We start from the raw sequence: 14237 nt of genomic DNA on the forward strand, positions 1-14237 counted from the left end.
TACAACAATCCAACAAACCAGATTTACTGGGATGATACCAGAACAGAGAGGTTTATAACAATCAGCAAAGATTGAACAGACTGGGGCTCTTTACTTGAGAAAAGAGAAGGCTGAGGGGTGACCTGAATTATGAAGGGGCTTGATGGGGGTAGACATAGAGAAGATGTTTCCACATGTGGGAGAGACCCGAACTAGAGGTCATAAATATAAGATGAATTCAGGAGAAACTTCTTTACCCAGAGAGTGGTGAGAATGTGGAACTCGCTCCCACAAGGAGTAGTTGAGGTGAATAACATAGATGCATTTAAGGGGAAGCTGGATAAACACATGAGGGGGAAAGGAATAGAAAGATGTGCTGATAGGGTGAGATGAAGTAGGGAGGGAGGAGCCTCGTGTGGAGCATAAACACCGGCCTGGACCAGTTGGGCCGAATGGCCTGTTTCCGTGCTGTAACATTCTGCTCCTCCAATATTTGGCTGACAGAATTAACAATGCTGACAGAATTAACAATTCTGACTTCAGATTCTTAATCAAGTTTTCTTGGATAATATACTTTTTTATTAACAAATTGAGAACTTATTCAGCCACTTAACTATCCGCATTCTAAAAAATGTGGACTTTTATGAAACAATTAACATTGAAATTCCACTTTTAAAAAAATAATTGAGGTGAAGTTTGAAAGAGGGAGGAACAGAAGCTCGTGTGGAGCATAAACACCTGTGGTAAAGGGGCTGAAGGGCCTACTCCTGTTCCTGTGTTGGTTTGGGGGAAATTCCGACGATGCTACTCTTGTAATTGAGATCACTCACTCAGATCTATTACCACGGTAATAAGGGGTTAATTACAAGTCACCACTCTCTTCTCTTCGTTTCAGGTTACAAGAGGAGCATCAGGATATCGCTCCCCGCCTCTTTGAATGCTCCAACCAGACTGGGCGCTTTATCGCCACGGAGATAACTGACTTCAGCCAGGATGATCTCGATGATGATGATGTCATGCTTTTGGACACCTGGGAACAGGTTTTTGCAACAAAAAAAATTAAACCTTTTAATGCACGAAATCTCTCCCGTGTTCTGTAATACCCGTCTCCGCATTCAGAATCAATCTCTGGTCCTGGATCTCTCCTGGCCTAGGACTCTCTGCCTTGAGCCCACTAGGTGCTGCCTTCGTTTTAAATACTGGCAGGTCCAAAGGGTTGTGCGACAGTACAAATGCAGTGCATGCTGTACTCTTGTGGCCAGTTTGTGTTCCATTCCTAGAAATAGATTTTTTTTTTAATGGGTAAGGGTATCGAGCTATGGAACCAAGGCGGGTAAATGGAGTTAAAATACAGATCTGCCATGACCTAACTGAATGGTGGAACAGGTTCGAGGGGCTGAGTGGCCTACTCCTGTTCCTATGTAACTATCATCTTCCAGTGTTGCACACAGTTGATCCTTGCCTGGTAGAATACATCACGTAGAATTTTACAGCACCATTCAGCCCAACTGGTCCATGCCGGTGTTTATGCTCCACACGAGCCTCCTCCCTCCCTACTTCATCTCACCCTATCAGCATATCCTTCCATTCCTTTCTCCCTCATGTGTTTATCTAGCTTGCCCTTAAATGCATCGTTGCTATTTGCCTCAACTACTCCTTATGGTAGTGAGTTCCTCATTCTTACCACTCTCTGGGTAAAGAAGTTTCTCCTGCATTCATTATTGACTATCTTATAATTATGGCCCCTAGTTCTGGTCTCCCCCCATAAGTGGAAACATTTTCTTTCTCTACATCTACCCTATCAAACCCTCTCATAATCTTAAAAACCCCTATCAGGTCACCCCTCGGCCTTCTCTTTCCTAGAGAAAGGAGCCCCGGCCTGTTCAAGGCAACAGCCGTTGGAAGTTAACATTCTCTTTCCTTTGTCAGATTTTCCTGTGGATTGGTAAAGGAGCCAACGAGACGGAGAAGGAGCATTCGATTGTCACAGCGCAGGAGTACCTCAGCACCCACCCAAGCAAGCGTGACCCCGGCACCCCCATCGTGGTCGTCAAGCAAGGCTTTGAGCCGCCAACTTTCACTGGCTGGTTCATGGCTTGGGACCAACACAAATGGACTGTAAGTAGATGTCTTGTGTGCATCCATGTTCATGGACTCAAACTTTAGGCACTTTAGATGCAGCATGGGTTAGCTGGAAAGGAAAGAGGTGCTTGATGTCTGGAGGGAGACTGTGCCCAGTCCATTGCATCAGATTGGGTCTGTTCAGTGGAAGGGGAGTGTCTACATTTACAGACAACAACTTGCATTAATATAGCGCCTTTAACGTAGTAAAACGTCCCAAGGCGCTTCACAGGAGCGATGATCAAACAAAATTTGACAACGAGATACTAGATATTAGGACAGGTGACCAAAAGCTTGGTCAAAGGCACGTTTTAAGGAGCATCTTAAAGGAGGCAGAGAGGTTTAGGGAGGGAATTCCAGAGCTTAGGGCCTAGGCAGGTGAAGGCACGGCTGCCAATGGTGGAACAATGGAAATCGGGGATGTGCAAGAGGCAAGAATTGGAGAAACGCAGAGATCTCCTAGTGTTGTAGGGCTGGAGGAGGTTACAGAGATAGGGAGAGACAAGGACGCGGAAGGATTTGAAAACAACGATGAGAATTTTAAAATCGAGGCGTTCCCGGACTGAGAGCCAACGTAGGTCAGCGAGCACAGTGGGTGATGGGTGAACGGGACTTGGTGCGAGTTCGGATATGGGCAGCAAAATTTTGGATGAGCTCAAGTTTATGGAGGGTAAAGGATATTTGGATAAAGGATTGGAAAAGACTCTGATCTGTTGAGCTCCTAGCCAGCAGGTATGTTACAGCCCCGTGGACATCATCCATCTCCCCCCAGCCCCACTATCCGCACCCCCATCTTGCAATCTCAAGATGAAAAAACTTGTGGCCAATTTAGGAAACAAGACTCTAGAAATGTTGGAGTGCAGTAGGATTGTCCTGGAGTCTCCGGGAATTGAAAATTAATCTCCATAACGCTTCTGCGAGCAAAACCCTGGAGAAAAATCATAGGGGCATTTTTAAAATTTTTTTCCCCATTTTCTTTTGAATACCTTTCCTTTTTTATTAATTATATATTTTTTTTAAATATTGGAGATGGGGGCGGGGGGGGGGAGGAAAAAAGGCTGTTTGACTAAACGTCAAGAATCATCCAATCAGGTAACTTATTTTAAGAGACTGTTGGTTTTCCAATTGGCTGTGGGAAGGCAGGATACCATGAGGATGGACATGTTGGCGACCAATGGCGGGACCATGGGCAGTAGGAGGCCGGAGATCATGTGATGAAACCTCCAGGAATACATCCAACCAGAGTTGGCAACCCTAGAAACAGAAAAGAGCTGGGGGTGTATGTACACAAATCTATGAAGGTGGCAGGACAAGTTGAGAAGGCTGTTTTTTTTTTAAAAAAAAGCATCCAGGATCCTGGGCTTTATAAATAGAGGCACAGAGTACAAAATCAAGGAAGTTATGCTAAACCTTTATAAAACACTGATTTAGGCCTCCGCTGGAGTTGTCCAATTCTGGGCACCACACTTTAGGAAGGATGTCAAGGCCTGGGAAAGGGTGCAGGGGAGATTTACTAGAATGGTACCAGGGATGAGGGACTTCAGTTATGTGGAGAAGCTGGGGTTGTTCTCCTTAAAGCAGAGAAGGTTAAGGGGAGATGTTCAAAATTGAGGGGACTTGATAGGTGGGTCGGTAACAAGAAGACAGATTTTAAGATAATTGGCAAAAGAACCAGTGGGGAGATGAGAATTTTTTTTTTTTACGCAGTGAGTTGTTATGATCTGGAATGCACTGCCTGAAAGGGCGGTGGAAGCAGATTCTATAGTAAGTTTCAAAAGGGAATTGGATATTTGAAAAGGAAGAATTTGCTGGGCTATGGGGAAAGGGCAGTGGAGTGGGACTAATTGGTAGCTCCTTTAAAGAACAGACAGAGGCACTGTGGGATAAATGGCCTCCTTCTGTGCTGTAGGACTCTATGAAAATTCTGATCTGACCCCCAAGGTGGTCAACCATATTCTAAGAGACTATGATGACTCTTGAGTATCACCAAGTCTAGCTACCTCACAACAACAACTTGCATTTATATAGTGCCTTTAACATAAACATCCCAAGGTGCTTCACAGGAGCGATTATCAAACAAAATTTGACACCAAGCCACATAAGGAGATATTAGGACAGGGGCTTGGTCACAGAGATGGGTTTTAAGGAGCGTCTTAAAGGAGGAGAGAGAGGTTTAGGGAGGGAATTCCAGAGCTTAGGGTCTAGGCAGCTGAAGGCACGGCCGCCAATGGTGGAGCGATGAAAATCGGGGATGCGCAGGAGGCCAGAATTGGAGGAGCGCAGAGATCTCATAGGGCTAGAGGAGGTTACAGAAATAGGGAGGGGGCGAGGCCATGGAAGGATTTGAAAACAAGGATGAGAATTTTAAATTTGAGATGTTGCCGGTCCAGGAGCCAATGTAGGTCAGCGAGCGCAGGGGGTGATGGGTGAACGGGACTTGGTGCGAGTTAGCATACGAGCAACAGCAGAGTTTTGGATGAGCTCAAGTTTACAGGAGGGTGGAAGGTGGGAGGCTGGCCAGGAGATCATTGGAATGGTTGAGTCTAGAGGCAACACAGGAATGGATGAGGATTTCAGCAGCGGATGATCTAACTTCAGAGCAGTGGGAGAGATTCAAGGGGTTCAGAGTAAACATGTTCCCACAAAGAAAAAGGGTGGGGCTGCCAAATCTAGAACCCCCTGGATGACTAGGAGCACACAGAGTAAGATAAGGGGGGGAAAAAAAGGGAAGCTTATGTCAGACACCAAGAGCTCAATACTGCAGAAAGCCTAGAGGAGAATAAAGTGCAGGGGTGAAATTAAAAAGGAAATTAGGAAAGCAAAGAGAGGGCATGAAAAAATACTGGCAAGTATACTTAAGGAAAACCCAAAAATGTTTTATAAATACAAGAGGATAACTAAGGAAAGAGTAGGGCCTATTAGAGACCAAAAAGGTAACCTGTGTGTGGAGGCGGAAGATGTGGGTCTGGTTCTTAATGAATACTTTGCATCTGTCAACGCAAAAGAGAGGGATGATGCACAGATTGTAGTTAAGGAGGAGGAGTGTGAAATATTGGATGGGATAAACATAGTGAGAGAGGAAGTATTAAGGGGTTTAGCATCTTTGAAAGTAGAAAAATCGCCAGGCCCGGATGAAATGTATCCCAGGCTGTTAAATGAAGCAAGGGAGGAAATAGCGGAGACTCTGACCATCATTTTCCAATCCTCCCTGGATACAGGCGTGGTGCCGGAAGATTGGAGGTCTGCTAACGTTGTACCGTTGTTTAAAAAGGGAGAAAGAGATAGACCGAGTAATTATAGGCCAGTCAGTCTAACCTCGGTGGTGGGCAAATTATTGGAATCAATTCTGAAGGACAGGATAAACCGTCATTTAGAAAGGCACGGGTTAATCAAAGACAGTCAGCATGGATTTGTTAAGCGAAGGTCGTGTCTGACTAACTTGATTGAATTTTTTGAGGAGGTAACAAGGAGGGTCGATGAGGGTAATGCGTTTGATGTAGTCTACATGGATTTTAGCAAGGCTTTTGACAAGGTCCCAAATGGCAGACTGGTCAAAAAAGTACAAGTCCATGGGGAAAGTAGCTAGTTGGATCCAAAATTGGCTCAGTGGCAGGAAGCAAAGGGTTATGGTTGACGGGTGTTTTTGCGACTGGAAGGCTGTTTCCAGTGGGGTCCCACAAGGCTCAGTACTAGGTCCTTTGCTTTTTGTGGTATATATTAATGATTTGGACTTGAATGTGGGGGGCTTGATCAAGAAGTTTGCAGATGATTCAAAAATTGGCTGTGTGGTTGATAGTGAGGAGGAAAGCTGTAGACTGCAGGAAGATATCAATGGACTGGTCAGGTGGGCAGAAAAGTGACAAATGGAATTCAATCCAGAGAAGTGTGAGGTAATGCATTTGGGGAGGGCAAACAAGGCAAGGGAATACACAATAAATGGGAGGATACTGAGAGATGTAGAGGAAGAGAGGGACCTTGGAGTGCATGTCCACAGATCCCTGAAGGTAGCAGGACAGGTAGATAAGGTGGTTAAAAAGGCATACAGGATGCTTTCCTTTATTAGCCGAGGCATAGAATATAACAGGGAGGTTATGCTGGAACTGTATAAAACATTGGTTAGGCCACAGTTTGAGTACTGTGTACAGTTCTGGTCACCACATTACAGGAAAGATGTGATTGCACTAGAGAGGGTACAGAGGAGATTTGAGGATGTTGCCAGGACTGGAGAATTTTAGCTGAGCAGATTGGATAGGCTGGGGTTGTTTTCCTTGGAACAGAGGAGGCTGAGGGGAGATTTAATTGAGGTGTATAAAATTATGAAGGGACTAGATAGAGTGGATAGGGAGGACCTATTTCCCTTAGCAGAGGGGTCAGTGACCAGGGGGCATAGATTTAAAGTAATTGGTAGAAGGATTAGAGGGGAGCTGAGGCAAATTCTTTTCACCCAGAGGGTGGTGGGGGTCTGGAACTCACTGCCTGAGAGGGTGGGAGAGGCAGAAACCCTCAACTCATTTTAAAAAGTACCTGGATGTGCACCTGAAGTGCTGTAACCTACAGGGCTACGGACCAAGTGCTGGAAAGTTTGATTAGGCTGGGTCGCTCTTTATCGACTGGCACAGACACGATGGGCCAAATGGCCTCCGTCTGTGCCGTAATTTTCTATGATTCTTCATTGCTTGAAATTTTCCATTGTCAGGAACTTGTCCAGATCCGCCTTTTTAAGGAGTTGGTGCTGAGCTCCCTTGAAGCAAAAAGTGTCCCATTCCCTGGCACTAGGGACCCTTCCCAGCTGGCCCAAGGGTCATCGATTACTTGTCATCCTCTTGAATGAATGTGACTGAACCTGATACCTTTTTTTTTTTGTGAACAGGTGATGCACCCGTGGTCCCTTTTTATAAAGATGCTGTAATTTTATAATTTTAGTAATGAATTTTCTCCAGCTTCGTTCCTTCACCAGGCCTTCCGCTGAAAGTTAGTCAGCTGCCACAATGTGTCTTGTATACCTGGAGCGCCTCGCATAGACCATGAGGGCCGTGGGCACACTGCACCATAACACTTGTTATTGGGACGCTGTAACCTCTCTTTCCCCCCTTCCACCACCCCCTATAACACTTGGATACAGTTTCCTCACCGGTGAGCCATTAAAAACTCCTCTATAACAGCCCCAGCCCCACCCCCACCCCCCCACCTCAATCTGATGCAGAGGCCCCGTGAGTCGTCCTGACGGACTGTGCTGTTGTGACTCCAGCTCCCTCCTGTTTGTTTAAATGTGGTTTCCGGTGACAATTGTAGACTTTATTGTTCTCTCCCCGTGAAAAGAGATTTGCATTTCTACAGTGCCTTTCAGGACGTGCCAAAGCGCTTTCCGACCAATTAAACACTTTTTGAAGTGTAGTCACTGTTGTAATGCGGGAAACGCGGCAGCCAATTTGCGCACAGCAAGATCCCACAAACAGCAATGAGATAATGACCAGATAATCTGTTTTTTAGTGATTTTTTTTATTCGTTCATGGGATGTGGGTGTCGCTGGCGAGGCCAGCATTTATTGCCCATCCCTAATTGCCCTTGTTGGTTGAGGGTTAAATATTGGTTCAGGACACCGGGGGAGAACTCCCCTGCTCGTCTTCAAAATAGCGGCCGTCAGATCTTTTACGTCCACCAGAGAGGGCAGACGGTGCGGGCGCTCCCTCTGTGCCACCGTGAAGTGTTGTGCGAGCCTGAATTCTAACATGTCCGTATTTTTTTTCCCCCCAAGGATGGAAGATATGAAGAGATGAAGATGGAGTTGGACGATCCTGAAGTTGTTGAGGAACTGCTGAATGTAAGCAAGGAAATGCAGAGCTGATGGGGGTCCTGGGAGGAGTAAAACTTAAACAAGTTCAAATTGAAAAGTTGTTAATATAATGAGCCATTTTGATGGTTTAAGAACAGAAACTGCTGGGAAACACTCAGCGGGTCAGGGAGCGTCCATGAAGAGAAAGAGTTAGCGTTTCAGGTCAATGACCTTTGTCGGAACTGGTTTGATGATCAGAAAGGATGTCGAGGCCTTGGAGGGTGCGGAGGGGATTTATTCGAATGATACCCAGTTATGCGGAGAGACTGGAGAAGCTGGGGTTGTTCAGAGCAGAGAAGGTTAAGGGGAGATTTAATCGGTGTTCAAAATTGAGTGGTTTTGATAGCTTCGATAAGGAGAAACTGTTTCCAGTGGTGGGAAGGTTGGTAACCAGGAGGACACGGATTTAAGGTGATTAAGGGGGAGATGAGGAGAATTTCTTCAGTGAGTTATGATCTGGAATGCGCTGCCTGAAAGGGCGGTGGAAGCAGATTCAATAATAACTTTCAAAAGGGAATTGGATGGAGAGGAGGAATTTGTGAGGGGGAGGGGGGTGTGCGGGGGGACTTAGTGCAGGAGTGCCGCCATGTGGTGTGGTACTGTTGCTGGTGAGCTGACCCCAACTTGAAGGATCTTCCTGGTGTCTGATTATTTTCTTCTTAACCTCTTTCTCTCTCTTCCTGCCCACTCCCACCCTACCAGGACATGAAGAACCCCCAAACTTCTTACGGTTACAACGATGTGTTGCTGTCCAAAGAATCCTTGCAGTCCTACCCAGCGGAGAAACTGCTCCATAAGGTGGCTGAAGAGCTGCCTGAAGGAGTAGATCCTACCAGGAAGGAGGTGAGCTGGGCAGCGTTTGCGGAATTTGACCTTGATCAAGAGCAGGTAGCACTCGGGCTCACGGGGATTGCTGGGTGTGGAAGGCACGATGCTGGCACGGGGCTTGGGAGTGTTGTAGCAGAGGCGGCAAAGGGAGAATGGGCATCCAGAGGGATCGGGTTACTCCTGGCAAAGGCACGGAGTAAGTTTAAATGTTGGGTTGGTGCTGAATAATACTGAGGTGAGGGGCAGAGAAAGGGGTTGGGGAGTGGCAGAGAGAGAGAGGGGCAGGCTTGTGATCAGAGTGCACCAAGGCAAATTGCTCCAGGAAGGAAAGTAACAGGTGGCTACTCCCCCACCACCCCCCACCCCGTGATGCCCGTAGAGGAAAATCTACCTGAGCAGCTTCATCGCCTAAATATCTGCTGCTTCCGTTTTGGTGCGATCTTTAAATTTGGATGCCTTTTTGGACTGACTCCAGCCTCTAAAATGAAAATGCCAACACTAGTTACTAGATGTCTCCCATTTACTAGTACTTGTTGCTTAACTAGCCATTCTCTAATCTATTTGAGTACAAAAAGACGTGCATTTATATAGCACCTTTCACAACCTCAGGATGCCCCAAAGCACTTTCACAGCCAATGAAGTACTTTTTTTTTGAAGTGTAGTCACTGCTGTAATGTAGGGAACGCGGCAGCCAATTTACACACAGCAAGATCCCACAAACAGCAATGTGATGATGACTGAGGGATAAATATTGGCCCGGGACACCGGGGAGAACTTCCCCTGCTGTTCTCGGAAATAGCGGCCGTGGGATCTTTTACGTCCACCTGAGAGGGGCAGACGGGACCTCGGTTAAACGTCTCAGCTGAAAGACGGCGCCTGCGAGGGAGTGTGGACTGAGGCGAGAGTGCCACCCACTGGGCCGCGGCTGACACATTTTCTATTGATGTGTATATTTCTATCCATTCCGCTAGCCTGAACCTCTTGGTTGATGTCCTTCTCTTCCCTCTGTCACACAGGAGTACCTTTCAGAGGAGGACTTTGAGATGATTTTCAAGACAACGCGAATGAAGTTCAATGCGATGCCAGAGTGGAAGCAGAAGAACCTGAAGAAAGAGAAGGGGTTGTTTTAAAGACATGAACCCTAACTTGGACGGTTTCTTTTTTTTTAAATAAAAAAAAAATTGTATTAATTCCAAAGTGAGTGTGATTGTGCCAGTTTAAGGGCAGAACTGTAAACTTTGTAAAAGACCCTGCCAAACCTAATCAATACCGGTTTAATGCTTGTGTGAGAATCTGTGCAACCTGAAGGATTTCAGATGATCTCGTTAAGTTGCCACAAACCAACCTTGGCCATGAATTAGCCACCCGTTCCCTTTTTTGAGATTTGATTTGACAAAAAGAACTGCAGTTCCCAATTCAGCCATTAGAGGTCACAACAAGCAGCAAGCTACGTGGCCCGCTAGGGACACCTACTGGCGGACACCCAATCCTGTCGACAGCAGGGCACCGACCAGAACCATCACAGTTCAGCTACCTGAAAAGCTACTGCTTCTAAGATGTACAGTAAAAGCAGACTCTTGGGGCAGATTTTTAAAAGCGTAGCTACTCTTATCAACACTTTGATTAAGGATGATGTGGAGATGCCGGTGATGGACTGGGGTTGACAATTGTAAACAATTTTACAACACCAAGTTATAGTCCAGCAATTTTATTTTAAATTCACAAGCTTTCGGAGGCTACCTCCTTCCTCAGGAGGAGGAAGGAGGAAGGACGAAGGAGGAAGCCTCCGAAAGCTTGTGAATTTAAAATAAAATTGCTGGACTATAACTTGGTGGTGTAAAATTGTTTACAATTGATTAAGGATGTCAAAGAAATCTGTGGCAGGTTCTATTTTGTTTTTTTTTAAAAAAAGTTTGTCTAACGGAACTCTGCTTAATGAACTGTAAGATGTATTAAAATTGGATCTCAGGCTTGACCTATTGGATGTACAGTCAGGTGGAGTCGCCTATTTATAAGGGGCAGTTTCAGAAAAGTGCTGTTCTGTAGTTAAGCAGCACTTGCTGTGACTGGCTTTAAATTGGCAAAATCTTGTTTTTTTTTTCCCTCCAATCTTTGGGTGGTGGTACAAAATAGAAAACTAATAGGACGGTCCAGCTCACACTCCACATTGTAGAATCAGGTACAAAAGGCAAAGAAAACCAAGATGGCTGACTCCTCACTCCTTCCTTGAAAGTCAGAATTTTGCATAGCTTTTAATCCACATTCTAGGTGTAGATAATTTTTCCAACCTCCCCCAGGGACATAACCAATCCCGATTCTCCTCTTCCTGGTCCTGTTTTTTTTTTTGGAAGACCCAAGTTTTACTCTTCAAGGTTGGAATGCGTTGGTCACCAGCCAAGGAATGGAAATAGGAGAACAATGTCACAAAGCAGTGAGTAGCCACTGTCCTAATCTTGGAGAGGAGAAGTCTCTCGAATTGCTCTGCAAAAACATTTCAGCATCTCAATTAGTGATGCATGTGTTTGTACGCTACAGTTGAAGTGAATTGAGTGTTTTGATTGTAAAAGCTTATTGTGCATGTGAGATGTATTTAAACATAAATTGTTCACAAAAATAAAAATGAAATGATTCACTCTATTTACTCTACTTCTTTTTCTGAGGGGAGGGAAGATGGGCCGGTTGCAGCATCACACTGTAGTGTGGGTACTCATGGGATAACTGTTAGTGTGATGGCACTTGCTAGCTTGCTCTGTACCCCTCTTTACAGAAGTTACCCTGTAGTTGCACAGGGCTAAATACACAGTATATTGGTCACATGAACTAACTTCCATTTGGTGAAAATCCCTTGTGACCATTTGGTCCCTTCCACACAGCAATAGCCCTGATTTTAACCGAAAGAAAAGCAAGTTTCTTTCTATCGTCCCTTTCACAACCTCAGGACGTTCCCAAAGCCCTTTTCGGCCAAATGAAATTTCTTTTGAAGTGTAGTCACTGTCGAAATGTAGTCACTGTCGAAATGTAGGGAGACGCGCGGCAGCCAGTTTGTGCACGGCAAGATCCCACAAACAGCAATGTGATAAATGACCAGATAACTTTTTTTTAAAAGTGATGTCAATTGAGGGATAAATATTGGTGAAGGAATGGGGGGAGAACCTGGCACGGGCTTGATGGGCTGAATGGTCTCCTGCACAATTCTATGAATTTCTGACCCCCAAGTCAACAGTCTATCTTCAAATCAATTGGGGCTGGGGGGGGTTTTATTTGGGGGGGGGGGGGAGAGTGGTTCTCAGTTATTGCAGGTTGTTCTGTGCTGCACTGTAGGCGACCCATGTCTCCCAATATGGCCCATTCCATCCACCCAATTCCCCTCTACTTGCCCTAACTCAAAATGGCGGCGGGTGCTTCACCCTGTGACGTTTAAGCTACGGAGCCTTCCTATTGGCCGCGCTGCCAACTCGGGGGTGGGCGAGGGGCTTACAGTTCGTAGGGTGTCTGACCTAAAGCCGGAAAGTTTAATATTTTTTTTACACACAGAAAACAAATCGTAAACATAATGATCAGAATCCAACCTTAATGGTGGGAGCCGCCGGTTCGAGATGTGAAACGTTTCGGAAAAGAAAGAAAAAAAACTGCTTTAAAAGGGGTTGATTTCCCCCCCCCCCTCTTTAGGTCAGGCATTTAGTGGCCCGGGGAAGAAAAGAGAAAAAAAAAGTCAGTCGGGCGGGCGGAGAGAGGAAAAAAAATCGCGCCCGACTGCGCGGCCCCGGGACCGGGAAAAAATCGCGCCCGAGTGCGCGGCCCCGGGACCGGGAGCGGGACCCGGGCCTGGAGCTGGAGCTGGAGCCGGAGCCGGGGACCGGGAGTCGGGGGAGGGTGAGTACCGGGCCTCGGGGCTCTGGGCCCTGGCCGCACCCCAGCCTTTCCTTCCCTTCTGCGGCCGGGCCGGGCCGGGCCAAGCGGGGCGGGGGGTGTGTGTTTGTGAGGCGGAGAGGAGCCACGGCCTGAACTCCCTCACAGGGAGAGGGGGAGGGGCAGGCCCCCAGGCAGCAATAGGCCAAGGTGGGAGTCCCCCCCCCCCCCCGCCCCGTCATTGCCCCCTCCATCGCCCCATCATTACCCCCCCCTCCATCGCCCCGTCATTGCCCCCCCCTCCATCGCCCCGTCATTGCCCCCCCCTCCATCGCCCCGTCATTGCCCCCCCCTCCATCGCCCCATCATTGCCCCCCCCTCCATCGCCCCATCATTGCCCCCTCCATCGCCCCGTCATTGCCCCCCCCCTCCATCGCCCTGTCATTGCCCCCCCCTCCATCGCCCCATCATTGCCCCCCCCTCCATCGCCCCATCATTGCCCCCCCCTCCATTGCCCCGTCATTGCCCCCCCCCTCCATCGCCCCGTCATTGCCCCCCCCTCCATTGCCCCGTCATTGCCCCCCCTCCATCGCCCCATCATTGCCCCCCCCCTCCATCGCCCCGTCATTGCCCCCCCCTCCATCGCCCCGTCATTTCCCCCCCCTCCATCGCCCCATCATTGCCCCCCCCTCCATCGCCCCGTCATTGCCCCCCCCTCCATCGCCCCGTCATTGCCCCCCCCTCCATCGCCCCGTCATTGCCCCCCCCTCCATCACCCTGTCATTGCCCCCCCTCTAGTGCCCTGTCTTTGCCCCCCCTCCATCGCCCCATCATTGCCCCCTCTAGTGCCCTGTCTTTGCCCCCCTTTAGTGCCCTGTCATTGCCCCCCCTCTAGTGCCCTGTCTTTGCCCTCCTCCATCGCCCCATCATTGCCCCCCCCTCCATCGCCCCGTCATTGCCCCCTCTAGTGCCCTGTCTTTGCCCCCCCTCCAGTGCCCTGTCTTTGCCCCCCCTCCAGTGCCCTGTCTTTGCCCCCCCTCCAGTGCCCTGTCTTTGCCCCCCTCCAGTGCCCTGTCTTTGCCCCCCTCCAGTGCCCTGTCTTTGCCCCCCTCCAGTACCCTGTCTTTGCCCCCCTCCAGTACCCTGTCTTTGCCCCTCCTCCATCGCCCCGTCATTGCCCCCCTCCAGTGCCCCGTCATTGCCCCCCCCTCCATCGCCCCGTCATAGCTCCCCCTCCATCGCCCCGTCATTGCTCCCCCTCCATCGCCCCGTCATTGCCCCCCCTCCATCGCCCCGTCATTGCCCCCCCTCCAGTGCCCCGTCACTGCCCCCCTCCAGTGCCCCGTCACTGCCCCCCTCCAGTGCCCCGTCACTGCCCCCCTCCAGTGCCCCGTCACTGCCCCCCTCCAGTGTCCCGTCACTGCCCCCCTCCAGTGTCCCGTCACTGCCCCCCTCCAGTGTCCCGTCACTGCCCCCCTCCAGTGTCCCGTCACTGCCCCCCTCCAGTGCCCCGTCACTGCCCCCCTCCAGTGCCCCGTCACTGCCCCCCTCCAGTGCCCCGTCACTGCCCCCCTCCAGTGCCCCGTCACTGCCCCCCTCCAGTGCCCCGTCACTGCCCCCCTCCAGT

At 48.8% G+C, this 14237-nt stretch overlaps 2 protein-coding genes across 2 annotated transcripts in view; both read left to right on the plus strand.

Moving 5' to 3' along the window:
• Positions 1-11398, plus strand: part of LOC137323478 (villin-1-like) — a 58063-nt gene extending 46665 nt beyond the window's left edge. The window contains exons 16-20 of the mRNA XM_067986980.1: positions 875-1019; positions 1909-2097; positions 7856-7921; positions 8636-8776; positions 9778-11398. Coding sequence (XP_067843081.1) covers positions 875-1019; positions 1909-2097; positions 7856-7921; positions 8636-8776; positions 9778-9891 — 655 coding nt within the window. The 3' untranslated portion in view covers positions 9892-11398. The remainder of the gene's footprint in view (positions 1-874; positions 1020-1908; positions 2098-7855; positions 7922-8635; positions 8777-9777) is intronic.
• A 1061-nt stretch (positions 11399-12459) lies between these two features.
• znf142 (zinc finger protein 142) overlaps positions 12460-14237 on the plus strand; it is a 39151-nt gene continuing 37373 nt past the window's right edge. Inside the window, exon 1 of the mRNA XM_067986982.1 lies at positions 12460-12634. The gene's annotated coding sequence lies outside the window, so the exon portion shown is untranslated. The remainder of the gene's footprint in view (positions 12635-14237) is intronic.

The sequence above is a fragment of the Heptranchias perlo genome, chromosome 7, assembly GCF_035084215.1.
Source record: "Heptranchias perlo isolate sHepPer1 chromosome 7, sHepPer1.hap1, whole genome shotgun sequence".
In the NCBI taxonomy this organism is placed as follows: domain Eukaryota; kingdom Metazoa; phylum Chordata; class Chondrichthyes; order Hexanchiformes; family Hexanchidae; genus Heptranchias; species Heptranchias perlo.